This window comes from Mastigoproctus giganteus, chromosome 1, assembly GCF_048544385.1.
Source record: "Mastigoproctus giganteus isolate SK-2022 chromosome 1, ASM4854438v1, whole genome shotgun sequence".
In the NCBI taxonomy this organism is placed as follows: Eukaryota; Metazoa; Arthropoda; class Arachnida; order Uropygi; family Thelyphonidae; genus Mastigoproctus; species Mastigoproctus giganteus.
Genome location: NC_143575.1, coordinates 65,309,458 through 65,326,985, shown reverse-complemented (window position 1 = coordinate 65,326,985; position 17,528 = coordinate 65,309,458). Strand labels below are relative to the sequence as shown.

The 17,528-nt window shown below is 37.4% G+C and overlaps 1 protein-coding gene across 1 annotated transcript in view; it reads right to left on the bottom strand.

The window, feature by feature from the left end:
* Positions 1-17,528, bottom strand: part of ALiX (programmed cell death 6-interacting protein-like protein AliX) — a 262,161-nt gene that overhangs the window by 213,802 nt on the left and 30,831 nt on the right. The window contains exon 3 of the mRNA XM_090373269.1: positions 8,265-8,328. Within this exon, the coding sequence (XP_090229395.1) occupies positions 8,265-8,328 (64 nt within the window). The remainder of the gene's footprint in view (positions 1-8,264; positions 8,329-17,528) is intronic.

Genomic DNA, 17,528 nt, shown 5'->3' with positions numbered 1-17,528 from the left:
TGATTAGATACTATGGCACAGTAACAAAGGAACTGGATGCAAAAAATAATTTTAACACCATATATTTAGATTTCAGAAATACATAAAAAGATTGCTGTACTAATTTTGGTAGTGTGGTTATCAATGGGTATTGCTTTTTTTTTTGAACCAGTGTTATTAGTGGAGTTCAGGGTCAGTGCTGGGCCCATTGTTGTTTTCAATATTTATTAATGATACTGATGAAGGCATATTGCATAATATCTAAGTTTGTAGATGATATGACGAATGGCAGTGTGGTTAATCACAGTAATCAGAGTATGGTACTATGACAAGATCTAGACAAATCAGGCAGATGGGCTGGGAAATGGCAATTAATGGTTAAAATTGACAACTGTAAGGTATTATATATGGGCAGTAATAATCCTAAAATAACATACCAAGTGTGTGGTACCACACTGAAGGTAGTACAGAACAAAAAAGACATGGTGGTAAATTGTGTAGTCAGCATATGGGCTGCTAAGGCAGCTCATTGGATTTTGTTAATTATATACATAAATTTTGCCAGCAGGGACAAGGCAGTAAGTACTTCATTGCATAAAGCAATGGTAAGGCCATGTTGAGTATGGCATACAGCTATGGAAGCTTCATTTTAAGAAGAATGTGGCTCTGTTAGAATGGATGAAGAGAGGAGAAATGAGATTACTGAAGGTAACAAAAGGGTTCTGTTAATAAAAATGACTTCAAGTTCAGCAAATTGCAGCATCTGAAAACTAGGCATGTGTAAGAGATCCGTTTGAGATTTTATATGGATTGAGTAAGCTAAACATTGATGGCATCTTTACTCTTGCTCAGACAGCACACATAAGGGGGACATAAATTTAAATTGAGGAAGGATTACTGCACGATAGATGTGTGGAAATTTACTGTCAGCTAGAGGATAGTTTGCAGTGGATAGTTTGAATAAATTTGCAGCAGTGGATAGTTTGAATAAATTTAAGCAAGAATTAGACAAATTATTAGAGGACTTGAACAAGTGATGTGTTTTTTGCCCACTTATTTATTTTTTTTTGGCTGATGCTGTATAAATTTGCTTTCTTGCATCATTTGTCAATACTAATATCCTAAATGGCAGCACAAATATAGCTTTGAAGAGTAGACCTATTGCACCAAATTAAAAGACATGTTAACAACTATTTGGTGCCCAATTTGGGCTTACAAAACTCAATTAGTATTAGCAATATGATGCAAGAAAGAAGCCACAGGCTTTTGCTGTGCCAGCCAAAAAAAAAAAAAAGAGAGAGAGGGAGAATATAAAGAAATATTTTAAAAAAAAAAAAAAATAATAATAATAATAATAAATAAACTCAAAATAATTGTGCACTTCCCTCCTCAGGTAAATTATCCAATTGACCTTTGATTTTCTCCAAGCAGTAATCAATAACTCGCTGGCCAAAAGAAAATTTCCTGCAATCCAGTCTAAATGTCTTCACCCAGAATATGAATTTGAGACCTCTAGTTCTGGAATCCTTTCTAACAGAAAAATTATTTTGCCTTCATCCATTTTACTATCCCCCTCTCAAAACCTTACAGATTTCAATCAGTTCCCCTTTAAGGTGTTTTAATTGCTAGGGCTCTGCCCCACATAACTGAAGTCTTTCTTCATACCGTCATCCATTTACAAATACCACCATGCGGTTGTCTGTCTTTGAAGCCCAATTTTAGAAGCTCAGTATCTCTTCTTAGGTGAGATCTCCATACCTGGATAGAGTATTCAAAGTATTCCAGTATTGATTGCCTTATACAGTGGTCATAATCTCCCAATTTCTAGAGGATACTGACTGATAAATCACTAACAGGATTTGGGCTTTCCTGGCCACCTGAATGTCTACATTGCTCAGGAAATTTCATTTCTGCCCATATCATGACTCCAAGGCCTCTTTCTTTTTCTAATGTTTTTAATTCAATTCCACCAAGTGCATAATTTATTTTGGTGTTGCTATTCCCCAAGTGTAAAACCATGCAATTTGCTGCATTAAAGCACAGTTGCCACCTTTCTGACCATGCTGTTCAAGCTGTCCTGAATAAGAACTGCTTTATATCATCTGCAAATTTCAACATCATGCCTTTTATCCTCTTGTCAATATCATTTATGAAAATCAGAAATGAGTGTTCCAAGAACCCAGTCCTGGGGAACTCCACTACTGATGTTGAATCAACAGAAGAATATCCATTAAACAACTCTCTGCCTACTGCCCTTTAGCTATCTTGTAATCCATTTTAGAATCTTTTCTGTGATGCCTACCCATTTCAGCTTATACAGCAACCTCTCTGAGTCAACTGCCTTTCTAAAATCCAAATAAACTATGTCAAAATTATTTCCTACATCCAGCGCATCAAAATAGCTAACTAAGTTAGTTAAACATGATCTTAAAAAAACAAAACAAACAAAAAAAAATAAATAAATAAACATTGTTCTTCAGAATGCCATTTCACAATCAGTACATGACAGCCTTCTCCCACTGTTTAGTCAAACAATAATTGCAATTTCATAATGCCTGTTATGAAATAATAATCCGTCCTTAACCTTGTAAGGACAAGCATCTCAGTCTGCCCCAGGCAAATAACAAGAAGAACAGTGCCTATGAGACCAGCCATAATGGTAAAAATTTCCTGATCCCACATGCTCAGAGTTGTTTATCAAAACATATACAGTCTGCATAACAAGCTGGAAACTATTAAACAGATACTTCTTACACATACTGTTGAAGTTCTGTGTCTAAAATAAACATGGCTTGATCAGTATCAGGATTCACTCCTTTGTGACTCTTGCAGGCTATACCTCACTCTTTACTTAAATGTAGAAGTTAAATGGTGGAGGGAGCAATCTTCTATAAAATCTCACTATTCTAACTTGTATACTCCACATCCATTCAGATCTAGTTGTATGAGGCATTAACTGCAACTTTTAAATGCAACACTGCCTCATTGATATTGCTACCATCCACATTCCTCCAGTATCTGATTCTGAAACAATTGACAAACATCAAACTAGCTCATCGATCAGCTCCATCTTACTTGCATTGCACTTTAGCCATCAAGATTTTAACCTTCCTTCCCCATTAACCAACCTCCAGTCAGCTTTGCTAAAAAAAAAAAAAAAAAAAAAAAAATCATGATACTTCAGGAGTCAAGCTTATGAAATGACAGTTGAACCAAAGGTGAAAACAAACTTGACAGCCTTCCCAAGCCTGTTTTCAGTCAGACCATCAGCCAATTTCTGTCCCCCTTCAGCTGTCAACTCCAAAAACTAACCAAGGTTGTTATCTCAAAGTTTCTGAACATCAACAAATGCATAGAAGCTGCCTTCAGCATCCCCTGGACATGGAGCTTACTATCTGTTTAATGATTGGTTGGCTGAATTCAGTTGCTGAGTATACTGCATCCAAAAAGAGTCAATCACTCTACACTCACAAACTTGGCAGACTCCACCATTGAACAGAAGTTTCTGGCTCAAGCAAGATCTACATAAACGATGGAGGCGATTGGCTCTGTTCAAAACTGGGTGGCTAATTCAAGAGCTCATGCACAATCATTAGCAACAAAAGTCACTGGCTGCTAAAGGACATCTTAATGAGACCCATATGGGAGAGAAACTGCTCTACTCCAATTCTGGTATGGACTTCCCTGTCCTAACACGATACTTCTGAATGGATACACTTCATTGCTATTTTCTTCCACCTATCTGCATTGGTAGGAGAACTGACATCAACAGATTTCCTTTCATCAGTACTCATTCTCTAGGAATTACTAATATTAATACCATCAGAACTACTGGTACAGCAGGAAAGGATAAAGCATATTTCATTGTAAAGCATCTCAGCAATTTATTTTGGACCTGCTGCTCCACACCTTTAACACATCTCTCTCTCTCTCTCTCTCTCTCTCTCTCTCTCTCTCTCTCTCTCTCTCTCTCTCTCTCTCTCTCTCTCTCTCTCTCTCTCTCTCTCTCTCTCTCTCTCTCTCTCTCTCTCTCTCTCTCTCTCTCAACATTGTGGAAAAAGTATTCTATGAGACAATTAAAACTCAGCAACCATAACTCCTGAGACATTTAAGACATCTCTACTGCATTCACTATGCTCAAGCTATTGGAGAAGGTATTACTTCCAATTCTGGCAAATCAAATTCTCCCATCCAAGTCTGCACAATTTAACTACCCCCCCTTCCAGAACTTATCAATGGTTACAAACATTCTGGCAGTTCAATTCCATTCTGATAGCTTTTAATGCTAAAGCAGTAATGACAATAACACATGTTGACCACCAGGTAGCCTTTGACAGTAACAGCACTTGTCACACTTCTTAAGTGCTTCTACAACATTAACAGAGACATGCTAAGGTTTCTCGCCTCACTGCTGTTTCACAGGAACGTTCACTCACTGCAGGCTCACCCATGCACATATGTCACATTTGTGTAAGGGTACCACAAGGAGGTATTCTCTCAGGCCTTCTCCTCACTACCATCACTATCCCCATAGTTAACAACAGAGAGGATATCATTGTTTATACTAATAATCTGAAAATCCTTATCAAGTTCACTTCCATCAGACAACTATGAAACCACAACCAACCAAATCAATGAAGAACTCCTTGTGCTGCCCAGCTATCTATCCCAATTTTGGCTGAACTTGAATGTCCATGATGATGACGTTTTCACTGAAACCAATGTTTGCCCAAATCCAGCCGATGTTCTGCAGGGCTCCAATTCTTGTGGTTAACAGCAACACAAATCTTTAGGTTGTGTTTAACCCAAACTAAGATTTAAATCCCATACTAAACAGTTACTAACTAGGATCTCATGGATACATGTCTAGAAAAGCAGCATCTGCTTCATTAATGATGTTACAACAACAAAAAAATAATTACATGGCCATTAATATTTCAGTGTTCTACAATGTTGAAATTGGGTATCTACAGCACCCACCACAATTAAGTAACTTTATACAGATGAATTTTGACTGCTCAAGTAGATCACCTTTAAATATCATTTCCCCTCGCAGCGGCACACCACTGAGATAATCCAGTCACTTCAAGTACCACATCTCAGTGCTCATTGACATCAGACACCTAATTACCACTGTTAAACTCATCACTGGATTTATCTCTTTACCAGATTTCTCAGGATGTGTCACTGGCATATACCACAGTTGTTGCTTTGGTCATCCCCAGAACTACAGTCTAACCTCCACTGATTGCATCTGTGTGAAGTTTTCACCATCAACAAATGCTCCCACTAGCTCACTCAATGGGCACAGGATTCTCAAGATCTTCCCTACTTAATCCTCATCTGGGTGGAATGGAATATCTGTGCACTTCTGAACTCTGCAGGATAACTATCATATGTGTTGATGAAACAATTTTGTGTGACCTTTGTAAAATTCTGAACCCTAATATCACCTGGTACGTGATGCAACAGATGTCAATAAGATGTCACATCACTAGGTTTTTTTAAAATTTAATTAATTAATTTTTTAATGTATTTGTTTTTCTAAGTGTATCACTAAATATCTTTATTGTATTACTATTTTACTTTTGTTAAACCCTAGGCCTCTTACGTTGTAATGGGTATTACAGCTATGATTTATATACACAGTAGAGCCTGGATAAGAAATTCCCCCATAAGCTTTTCCCTACTACGTTTGGTTTCTTAATTACCATTATCAACTGTATATATTGTAATGTATTACTTTCCCGTGTAAGAAGTTTCCTGAGCCATTTAAGGTAAAAAAAAAAACCTTTCCCTGCATAAAAAGTATGCGATAAAGAATACACAGTGTATCATTATAATGACTGTTTTCCCTCTTAATACATTTAAATATATAAATTCTTTATTTTTATATTAAAAAAATATTAAACAATATAAACATTCTGGTAATCAAACAAGTTGGTGCATAGCATCATTTTTGTTGTATCTCATATTGTGAATGCCTTCACAATAAGTTGTCCTGATACTGTACTACCCTGAATAAGCAACATTTCGTCAGTGGAGAAGACTTACTTATTCTCGGCAGACGCTACCACCACCACCAACCCCTGGGTGGTCGTGGTGGTACAGATTGTCTTGAAACTTTAGAAGGATATACTACCATATATTAATTGTGCTTAGAAATAATAGTATCTGATTTAATAATTACAATAGTTCAAAACTCAGCATAGGAGGATGCAAACTCTCAACAAGATTCAAGACTACGCAGGCTACACAACCAAAATTGAATAACTTCTAAGAATTCGGTTGTAGAAGTTTATGAAACTGAAACATAATATACATACTTAATGGTCACTTTATTTGGCACATCTTTCACACATTTCATTATATGGAGTACTCCTTGACCAACATATCATATCTATACCGATTATATAAAGCAGGCAGGTAGATATGCAAGGATGCTCTGCGTGTGCAATTCAGTATAAGTGTGGGCAATATTAAATTTACTTATTACATGGTAGTCAGAGCCAGACATGCTATAACTATCTCAGAAACTGCAACACCACTGGAGTTTCATATATAGCCATCTCAAGATTGGTCCAATAACCAAATAATATCCAGCCAATCCTGTGGTAGGAAATAGCTTCTTGATGCAGGAGCCAATGGAAACAGACAAGAATTCCAATTGCCTCATCAGTTATATAGCAACCAAATACAATAGTGGCAACGAAGAGGTATTTCAGAACACAAAACTCATTGTACTTTGTGACAGATAGGGTATTACAGCTGTCAAGCAGACTACGTTCCACTCCTGCCAATAGTATGGATTATAGTGAGCTCAAGAACACTAACACTGTCAATGTGCCTAATGAATTGGAAAAAAGTTGCCCGGTCTGATAAATTCCAATTACTACTGTTTCATGCTGGTGGAAAAGATTAGAATATAGAGAAAACAGCATGAGTCCACTAACTCATGGCAGGTATCAATAATTCACTGTGGTCGTGGTAATGTACTGGTGTGGGAAGTGTGGAGTCACTTGATACCAGCATTTGAATGCCACAGTTTAACTAGAAACTATTTCTGGCCAAGTGCATCCCTCCAAAGCTACACACGAGCCATCTGTGAATTTCTTCCAACAGGATAGTGCAACCATGTCACGATGCAGGAACTGTATAGAATGAATTCTAGGAATACGAGAATGAATTTAGCCTGCTGCAGCCTTAAAAATCTCAACAGTCACCAAATCTCAACAGTCACCAAATCTCAATCCAATTGACCACCTGTGAGATGTGGAAAGGGTGCCTCCGTAGCCAGGTGGGCAGGAGCAGCAGTGCGTAGCACACACTTCTTGATTAGACCGGGGTTTGTGCTCGTGACCACCAAAATACGGAGGATATGGAAAGGTCAGGGAATGACCACCGCATATCCCCAGAGCAATATGCCTTAGTTGCTAATGCTCCTAAAAACAAATAACAATGACAAGATGTGGAAAGAGCTCTTCAGAAAAAAGTAACAATGGTTTTTATTATTTTTATGGGTTTTATTTTTGAGAAATTTCATTTATTTTTATTTAAAAAATTGATTTTATTTCTCTAAAATAATCTTGTTCCACTGTTATCACATGCAGATAAGGAAAATTTAGTATTTAAAATAATTTATACATAGTTATTATTTTTATGAACTTCACAATTCCTTGAGAAAACTCACCCAAGGGAGCTGTCTCGAGAAACTGCATACTGTTCAGAAACTCATAAGGGGAAAAAGTTAAAGAAACTATCTGCTACTGATTTCCAAAAACCATACAGGATGAGTGGAGAATTCTGATATGTATTTAGAGAGCTTCACTTTGAATTTAAATTGCTATGTGGTTATATCTATCTGATTTTTTGTGGAGACTTTTATAAATTGCCTTGTTAGGATAATTAAATAAAATCAGAGCTCTTGTATTGCCATTTCCATTAGTGCAATCTTTGCAACACAGACAGGTGACTGTATGTGTCGCCTGTCTGTGTTGCCTCTCACTCAAATTAAATAATAACTATAAACTATTTTATCATAAAACCCAACAAATGCAGGGGGAAAAGGAAGAAAAACACTAAAGTCACTTTGGCCATATATCCTAAAACAGAGGAAAATAAAACTTGAATGTGGCGAAATAAAAAAATAAAATAAAAAAGCCATAATTACAACAGTATATTATTAAAGAAACTTATCCAATGTTCTTGAAAAAAAAAACAAACTTATTTTGTATAACAAATCCATATGCTAACATAAAACAGCAACAGAAGTAATAAAAGCTTACTTAAACTTGTAGATCCTCCAAAAAAAGAGCCTTTATCAAAAGCATCTTTCCATTTAAAAGGAACCTAAAAGTACACCAGAAAGTACTGTTAGGGCTATTTTCAGAATCATGCATATTTTAACTAATATAGTGAAAAAAAAAAATTAATAAAATAAGAAATAAAATTTATTCAAACAAAAAATGGTTATTTGTTTAAAAATAGCACTTCTCAATGCATAGTTAAAGACGTTTATTCTAAATTGAGTATTAAAACATTAGAATTTTCTCAAGGCAGTTGAAATCCTACTGGCCACAAAATAGAGACATGGCCCTTAATTTTACTACTTTAATTTGATATACACTAAGTGGTAACATTATCAGCACACCCACACTTTAATTAAATTGAGCACTCCTTCAGTAAGAGCATCATACGCCGACCGGGCTAGCCAGGTGGGTAAAAAGCGCCTGCCTGGCAACCCAAAGGTCGCGGGTTCGAATCCCACCTCGGGCTTGGATCAAAGTACTGCAAAAAAACTTGGGAGGTGCACTATGGCCACAGAAGCCGATGCACCAATAACTACCAAAAAAAAGAAAAAAAAAAAAGAGCATCATACGTCAATACCATACAATATAAAGTAAGCAAGCAGATATGGGCTGCTCTGCACAAGTGCAATTCAGCATAAAAATGAGAAAGACAAAAGATTTAAGTGATTTTGAACGTGGCATAGTGGCATTGATGCAGTATGAGTTTGATTCAATTTAAGGTGAAATGGCAACTTATTCCATGATGCACCAATCAAAAATTAAATACATTAGAAGTTTTACAGGCAACCCACGAACAGGTTACTGTACCAATGTATATAAAACAAATAGGTAATAAATATCAATAAAAACAAATAAAGAATAAAAGTACATGGTAAGTATTAAATTATATTAAGTACTGAAATAATGCATTTCAGTACTTAATATATGCACTTAGTGATCAATGAATTATGACCTCATCATCTAGACCTATTACCACGTTGGGCTACCATTTTTAGGAATAACAGCTGCTATTTGCCTAGGCACTGATTCTGCTAGACGTTTGAAGCAGTCTGTATGGATCTATAGCCATCCTGTCTGCAAGGCTTTCCACAGTGTAGAAACACATAACAAAACATCCCACAGGTGTTCAATTGGATCGAGGACAAGAATCTGTAGACTAATCAAAGGTGATATCTCCATTGTGTTCCCCGAACTCCTTGCACAGTGCAGGGCCCGATGACATGGTGCATTATCATCTCAGAAGACCAGTTTCTGTCCGAAAAAAAATGCAACGCAGAATGGTGCACATTGTTTCCTAAGAGCATTGTTTCCGTACACCTCACCAGTGAAATGTTGGTCCATAACCCCAGGGTCCTGAGCTGGATATAATTATTCTTCTCTTTCTTGGTGATTCCCTTCTACTTCTGACTCTTGCTCTCTATCTCTCTCTCTCTCGCCTTGAACACTTCGTCAGAGGGTACCATGACTCATACAGAAATAGCTGATGGTGATTTCAGGGCGAGTCATGATTTTATCCTTTGCAGAACCTGTGGCAGGTATTCCAAGGTCAACCTAGTGGATAATCCTAGCTCACTTGGAAATTCTTTTCTTTATCACCATTGTAAGGAATGCACTGATCTTAAGCTTTGCTAGAACAATTTGAGTCGCTGAAAAAAACGGGTGCTTGCCCTCGAGAATAATGTAACTTGGAACTCGTCAGGGACTCAAGACTCCAGCAACCTACCAAGTGATGCACTCCTGATTCGGGGCCCCAGAACAGAATAACCAAGTGCAAACTACTCTGGTTCAAAAGGACTTAGTTCTATTAGGAGAATCCATTGTCACGGAAATGGGAAATATTTTTTGTAATAAGGATAGGTGGACTAGAACCAGGGTATGTCTGCCGGGAGCAACTATTAATGATGTCACCAACAGACTGTCAGATTTTAAGGGGGGAAAATAGAATATTATTATTCATGTGGAGACTAATGACATTAAGCACACACGATCTGACTATCTGTTAGACAAATATAGGACCATGCTGAAGAAATGTTGCGAGTTAGGTCACAATGTCTACATGTCTGCAATTCTGCCCGGGCACAATAGAAGGGATTATATGCTGAAAGCCTTGTGGATGAACTAAAGACTTGAAGAATTCTGCAAGATTTTGGGGGGGAAATTTCTATCAGGTAGGCCTGCACTTGTAGGTAGAAGGAATCTGTTTTGTAGAGACGGGATACATTTAAACAAAGGTAGTGCAAAAGGTTTTGCCAGTATTATTGAGGATACCTTAAAGGTTTAGGGAAACTGAAAGTTTGAGGGGGGGGGGCAAGGGTAATATAGACACAAATTTATCTGATAGTATTGGTTAAAATTAACTCTTGCACATACCTCAAGAGTGTTTGTTTGTTACTGCAACAGAACATAGTAGCAAGATGTTTTGAGGGAAAAAGCGTTTCAAATGAGCAGGTAGCAAATGCCAGGGAAGTGAACTTAAATAACTTTAAGGGGTGTGTCAGGATAGTTAACTATACAAGAACACTAAGTCTTAATTGCTTATACAGTAATGTCAGAAATGTTGTCAATAAAATGAGTGGATTTGAACTGCTGGTTAGGATAAGTAATGCTAACATAAAGAAACGTGGTGCGACCCGGAGATAAGGGATGATGAGTTTCAGTACGGTATGTATAAAGTATTTAGGAAGGACAGAGAAGGTAGAAGGGGCAGTAGGGTCATGCTTCTTATCAAAAGTAGCCAGAGTGCGACAAAAGCTTTCCCACATTCAGATGTTTCACATGCTAATACAGAATCTGTATGGTGTGAAATAGTTGGAAGCAAAGGTATAATGAGAGTGGGAGGCCAGGTGATTGTGAAGATTATGATGAGAGCCTCTACATGCAAATGGCATGGGCAAGTAAGCATGAATGTCTTATTATGGGTGATTTCAATTTGCCTCTAATTAAGAGCAAATGGGAAGGAAACTCCACATGGGAGACAAAATTTTTAAACCAACTAATTGATTGTTATTTGTATCTACATGTCAGGGAAAGTACTAGGGAAAAGAATACTCCAGACCTTCATCATCACCCACGAACCAGATAATCATAACAGGGCTGACAGTACAGGAACCAGTAGCAGGAAGTAATCATGGAGTTCTACAGTGGACGATGGGGAGAGAGAGAGAGCAGTAGTTAAAGGCAAAGGAATGGGTTATAATTTCAAGAAAGGAAATTACGATGCCTTAAGATGCTACATGGCCTGTATTAACTAGGTAGATATCTCACAGAGAGCGAATACAATTGTTAATATACCATTAACAAAATACTCCACGAGGAGGATTCCAAGTTGAATGAATAATGAAGTTGCCAAATTACTTGAGCAGAAAAAGACGGCACAGAAAAGTTACGGAGCAATAAAAAGTGCTGAAGCCTATAACAGCTACAAACTGATCTGTAATAATGTCACTGAAAAGGTTAGGCTGGCAAAGGCAGATTATGAGAAATCGTTGGCAAAGGGGGGTTAGAATTCTTCACATATATAAATGCAAAGAAGAAAAGGACAAACAAGATTGGACCCTTATGTAATGGACACGGGATAGTATTAGATACCCCAGCTGAAGTTGCAGATGAACTCAACAGTTACTTTGCATCGATATTTACAGAAGAAAAACCCTTCACATCAATGAGAAATTCTGGGAGTGAAGTTGAAAAAAATGTAATTAATGATGTTGAAATTTTACACGTTTATTTAATGAAAAAACTTTTGAGCCTACAGGCCAGTAAGGCTCCTAAGGTTGTTAGCATTTACCCTATATTCTTAAGGGAGGTGGCAAGTGAGTGCATTGAACCATTGAGGCTAATTATGAAAGCATCATTGGACTCGGGAGTGATTCCGTTGAATTGGAAAAGCGGCAATGTATCTCCAATACGTAAGGGCGGTTCTATGTGGGAAATTACCGGCTGGTTAGTCAACTTCAGTAGTAGGGAAAATCATGGAGACTATTATCAAGGGTGGAATTCAGGATCACTTAAAAATGGAATTCTGACAGATACTCAGCATGGTTTTGTAAAGGGAAAATCATGTTTAACAAATCTGGTTAGCTATTTTGACAGGGTCACTCAATAGAAAAAAATTAGGGAATAATTTTGACGTTTATTTGGATTTCAGCAAAGCATTTGACTCACGAGCAGTTACTTTATAAGCTGGAACAAGTTAGAATCACAGGGAATATTCTTAGATGGATAGCAGAGTGGCTTCAGGGCAGAGGGTTGTGATAAATGGTTATTCCTCAGATTGGGTTGATGTAAGAAGTGGGGTTCCCCAAGGATAAGTATTAGGACCATTGTTGTTTTTGATTTGCATAAATAACATCGATAAAGGGCGCGATGTCTAAATTTGCAGATGATGTAAAGGTTGGTAGAGTAGTTAATGATTGCCACCAAGCAGAGCTTCTTAAGAATGATCTAGATAGACTTCAGAGATGTCAGAAAAATGACAGCTATGCTTTAATCCAGCAAAGTGTAAGGTATTGCACATGGGAACAGTAACCCCAAAATAACTTATATACTTGGCGGAGTTGAACTAAAGCTGGTAGTGGAGGAAAGGGACTTGGGTATTTCGATATGGTCAGATTGAAGTCTCTGAGAATTGTAGACTGGTTGCAAGGAGGGCCCATGGTGTCCTACTGATGATTTATCGAACAATCACTAGTAGAGATAAGGACGTCATAATCCCATTATATAAAGCTATTGTTAGACCATATCTAAAAAAAAAATATTGTTCTTCTTGAAAGGGTCCAAAGACTGGTTTGCAGAAAGATTTATTTTAGCCAGCGAGTTAAAAATTACTGAAATAAGTTACCTAGATGGGTGATAGAGGCTGACAGTGTGGAAAAATTCAAAGGTCAGCTGGATAATTACCTAAAGGAGGGAAATGCATAGGTTGTCTTTTCCTTTTCTCTTATTAATTTTTATTATTATTTTTTAAAATTTTCTTATTATTATTATTAATTTATTTTTATTCTTATTATTTTATGTATTATTTGTTATTTTATTTTATTTTTTTTTGTGGCTGGTGCAGCATAAGCCATAAGCTTCCTTGCACCATGTGGCCATTACCAATACTAATTCAGAAATTTTTTTTTTTTTTTTGGCTGGTGCAGCATAAGCCTCAGGCTTCCTTACACCATATAGCTAATAATAATATGCACCAGGTCTTAGTGCTTGCATGCAAAACATGCCCCATATTAAGCAATCACTGCCACCCACCTAGATAGTGGGCACTGTGCACAATGGATCTGTGGACTTGTGTTGCTTGCGGAGACACACAAAGGCCTCCATCGATGTGTTGCACCGGGTATTTGGACTCATCTGGCCAACAGTCATTTTGAGCCGCCCCTGTGTGTCCAATGAGCATGTTGTTAACACCTACGGCATTCACCATCAACGATGATCAGTTGTGAAGAGAGGTTTCTCTTGAGCCATCTGCTGTGGAGCCCATATATCTGAGTGTGTGATGCATTTTCATTTGGGATATTGTTCTTGCATTCTCTATATTGTATTGCGATGTCAACTGTCACACAGTGATCTGCCGTTGAGTCTGTACAATGCGCTGCACCCTTTGCTCACCACAAACAACTACCTTGCTTAATCCTTTACAGTTCCATCGGCAGGAGGTTTGACCTGTTCGACACCATTCTTCGTATACCTTGAACACAGTGGGCTATGAGAAACCAACAAAACATGCCGATGTGGAAGTACCCAACACACAATCATGCTTTTCTGAAACTCCGTGATTTCTTTACTATGTCAATAAAACTACTACTGCAATATCATGTTGACTTGTATGACTAGAGCAAATTGACACTTCTCTAGTGTACAAAGTTGTTCAACTTTTTATAATAAAAGCTAAATGGCATAGTCAATTATGGATCAGATGGTCATAATTCAGTGATCACCGAGCGTGTGCACATGCAGGCAATGGTTTATAGCTTTTAATAAAAAATAAAATAAAAATTCAGACTGAGTGCAAAGACTCAATCAGGTGGTTAAAAGTGCTAAAACATAAATGCTAGAACTTCATCTTTATCCTGTGCAGACTAAACTGTAATAGTTGGATTATAGGCTTAATCTTGTATAATTTGTTTGAAGTCTGTCCATGCCAGGAAATTCATATTAATTGTCAAGTAATTTATATACAGTAACAAGAAATGGTTTATTCAGGATTGTTGCTGATTTGGTTGTGATGTCAATTGAATCATTTCCTCTGCTGTTTTTTTTTTTTTTTTTTTTTGTTAGTTGTTGGCGCATTGGCTTCTGTGGCCATAATGCACTTCCCAAAGTTTTTGCATTTTACTCTGATCCAAGCCCGAGACGGGATTCGAACCCGCGACCTTTGGGTTTCCAGGCAGGCACTTTACCCACCTGGCTAGTCCTGTCAGCTCCTCTGCTGTCACTGTGGCTGAGACTCCAGTAGGAGCAATACCAAAATTAGATTCCAAAGGTAATACAGCTTCTGCCATGTTATCTTTGCAAGACTGGATGAAGATTATAACCTATTGTTGATAAGTCCTGCAGTAAACTAAGAGAATGGCACACAGAATACATTTTTGGTATGGTGGATTTGTATATGATTCAAGGCTATTTTTACTGTGTGCAACTTTGCAGTACACATGCACTCAGGGGGGAATCTGTACAGATAATGTCTGGAAAGACAGTATTAAATAGATGGTTCTGACTTTGGGACTCGGTAAACTGGCATGAAGTCAATGTTCAGCTCTGTGTGCTGAATACAGTAACAGTTCCCAGTTCTTAAAGTAAAAATTGCAGGCTGGTATGTGAGCAAGTCAGAGCAGAAGAGGTTACCTTGTAACCTTTTTCAACCTGACTTGCTTGGCAACAGGCAGGCAACAAAATCTAACTTGATACATAGGTCTCCAAGTAGGCCTTGGATACAAATATCAAATGAACACATAGCAGTTTAATGAGCGTTATAAGATTTTCCTAAGGCAGCTCAAAAATGGATATCCACATGGGATGGTCTGGAAGGGATTTCATTTTTAAATCATACTGTAGGGAATCTCAAATAGACTAAACAAATGCATGACAGAGGCATATTAAGTTTAATTCAGTCAGCATAAAAAAAAAAAAAGTACTGAAGAGAGCACAGAAAATGTTAAAAACCCTTGCACACCTTGTATGTAAGTTGATGGATATGTTGAAGAAACATTTAATAAATTGTTGACATTTTATCAAACACGAGCCCTAAAATCTGATCTCAGGTACTACTGGAATAGCATTATTGTCTAAGTCATAATTCAGGTTCAGATGAAGATTACACTTGCACAAAAATCACTACAAATGGTCTTTTACAGTAAGAACCTAAAGCCATTAAACAATGCTGAAGTGTTGAGAGCAATAGTTTGGTGCAGTTGTTCTTCAATGACCCTCATATTGCATGACTGGGAAAATATGCTAATGTCATCGACACAGAGGTCACTATTTATAGTTGGAGAAAGTTGTTCAGTACTGGAATTCACTTTAATGGCAAAAAGTGTAACATTTAAAGTAGACCCTTGAATTACTCTCTCTTCTTCATAAAATGATTGAGATATGGGGGATCCTACAAACTTGGAATAACTAATGGGATAGAAATTTTCAACAAAAAACAGGAGATAATCTCTAAGACCAAAGCTATAAAGGTCTTCTAAACACTAAATCTGCAAGTTGGGTCACATGCTTTTTCCATATCAAAGAAGACAAAAAGTGTCTCATTTTAGGAGAGCATCTCTGATAGATGTTTATGTTCTAATTAAAAGGTCTAAAGCACAACTAGCTTAATGAACTATAAAAAGTTAAAAGCGGCAGGCATACTGTTTCTGTTATCTAAGATACGCTGAGTGTAAGCAGTTTAGCAAGACTATTAAACATTGTAACACTAAGAAAAATGCATGTGTAAAAATGGCGCATTCTATTAAAATATGACAAATGGCTAAAATGGTTATGTTGCAGTTCTCACACAGGTGGTCTTCTGCCCTCAGCAAAAATCTGCTCATCAATATATTACAGGATCATTGAGTAGATATTAATGAGAGACAAAAAAGAGCATCCTTTTCAAATGTAATTTATATTTACTTTGAAACTAAGCAAAATAAAATTGGAACACATTAAGAAGAGAGCAGTTCTTTAATCAAAGTCAATATATTTAGGATTCCCTGAGGATAAAGTAGCAGAGATAAAAATATAAAAATTTTTCTTGATCTCAAAACAACTACCAATATAGGTTCTGGACTGACAAAAATTACTATGGCCTATGAAGGGAACTATATAAACAAAATCAACACCAACAAAAAAAAAAGCAACTGTTTTGGCATTTAGATAGAAAGTTTTTAACAAGCTTAGCACTAATTTTAAGGTGACCACCAATCATGGTGGTCACCTTAAAATCATGGATGGTCTGTGACAGCCAAATCCTCTGCTTGCACCTTCATGATGGTGGGACTGTTAGTAATCCTGGGTATAACCTCCATGCACAAGCACACTGTGGGTGAACACCCAGGTGTGAACCAACATAAGCAGGGATAAATTGGGGCACCCACACCACATGCAGGAATGCCACCCCTCTGTTACCAGGCAATACTAGGTGGTAGATGACTCTCAACAACTGGTGCAATACCATACTTCACTTTTTGGAGGCTTGAAGTGGTGGAACCTATGTTTAGTCTCCAGAGCTAAGTTCCAGTCAACCCTTCCCCATCTCTTCCATCATGCAGTATGACCGATGACTTTTGAGGTGATGATGAACATCATGGCAAGATCCAATGTTCCTTACATTTCGAGGGTACAGTTCTAAAACTGTGTTCGCAGGCTGGCTTATAGTTAGTACACCGGACTGAACCTATTGGTAACTCTTTAGGGGATTTATGGATCAACTACTGTATAATCTTGCTACCTCTACTCTGCCAGATAGTGACTGGAGGGAGCCTGAGTAGTGTGTATGTGGTTATGCATTGTCAAGGCCATGTTATATCAAGGATCTGGTTATATTCTTACCATGTGTACGCCATATCCAAAAATTTCATTACTTCATACAGCATGTCCCACCCACTTTTTCTTACAATTGAATATACCATGAATTGTCAAAATAATAGAGTAAGCTTATTCGAGAAAAGATCTAAACCTCCCAAACATGTCCTAGTTCATTTCACAAATATACGTGGTCTCAATTCTAATCTCAACGATGTCCATTTCCACTTGCAGTCT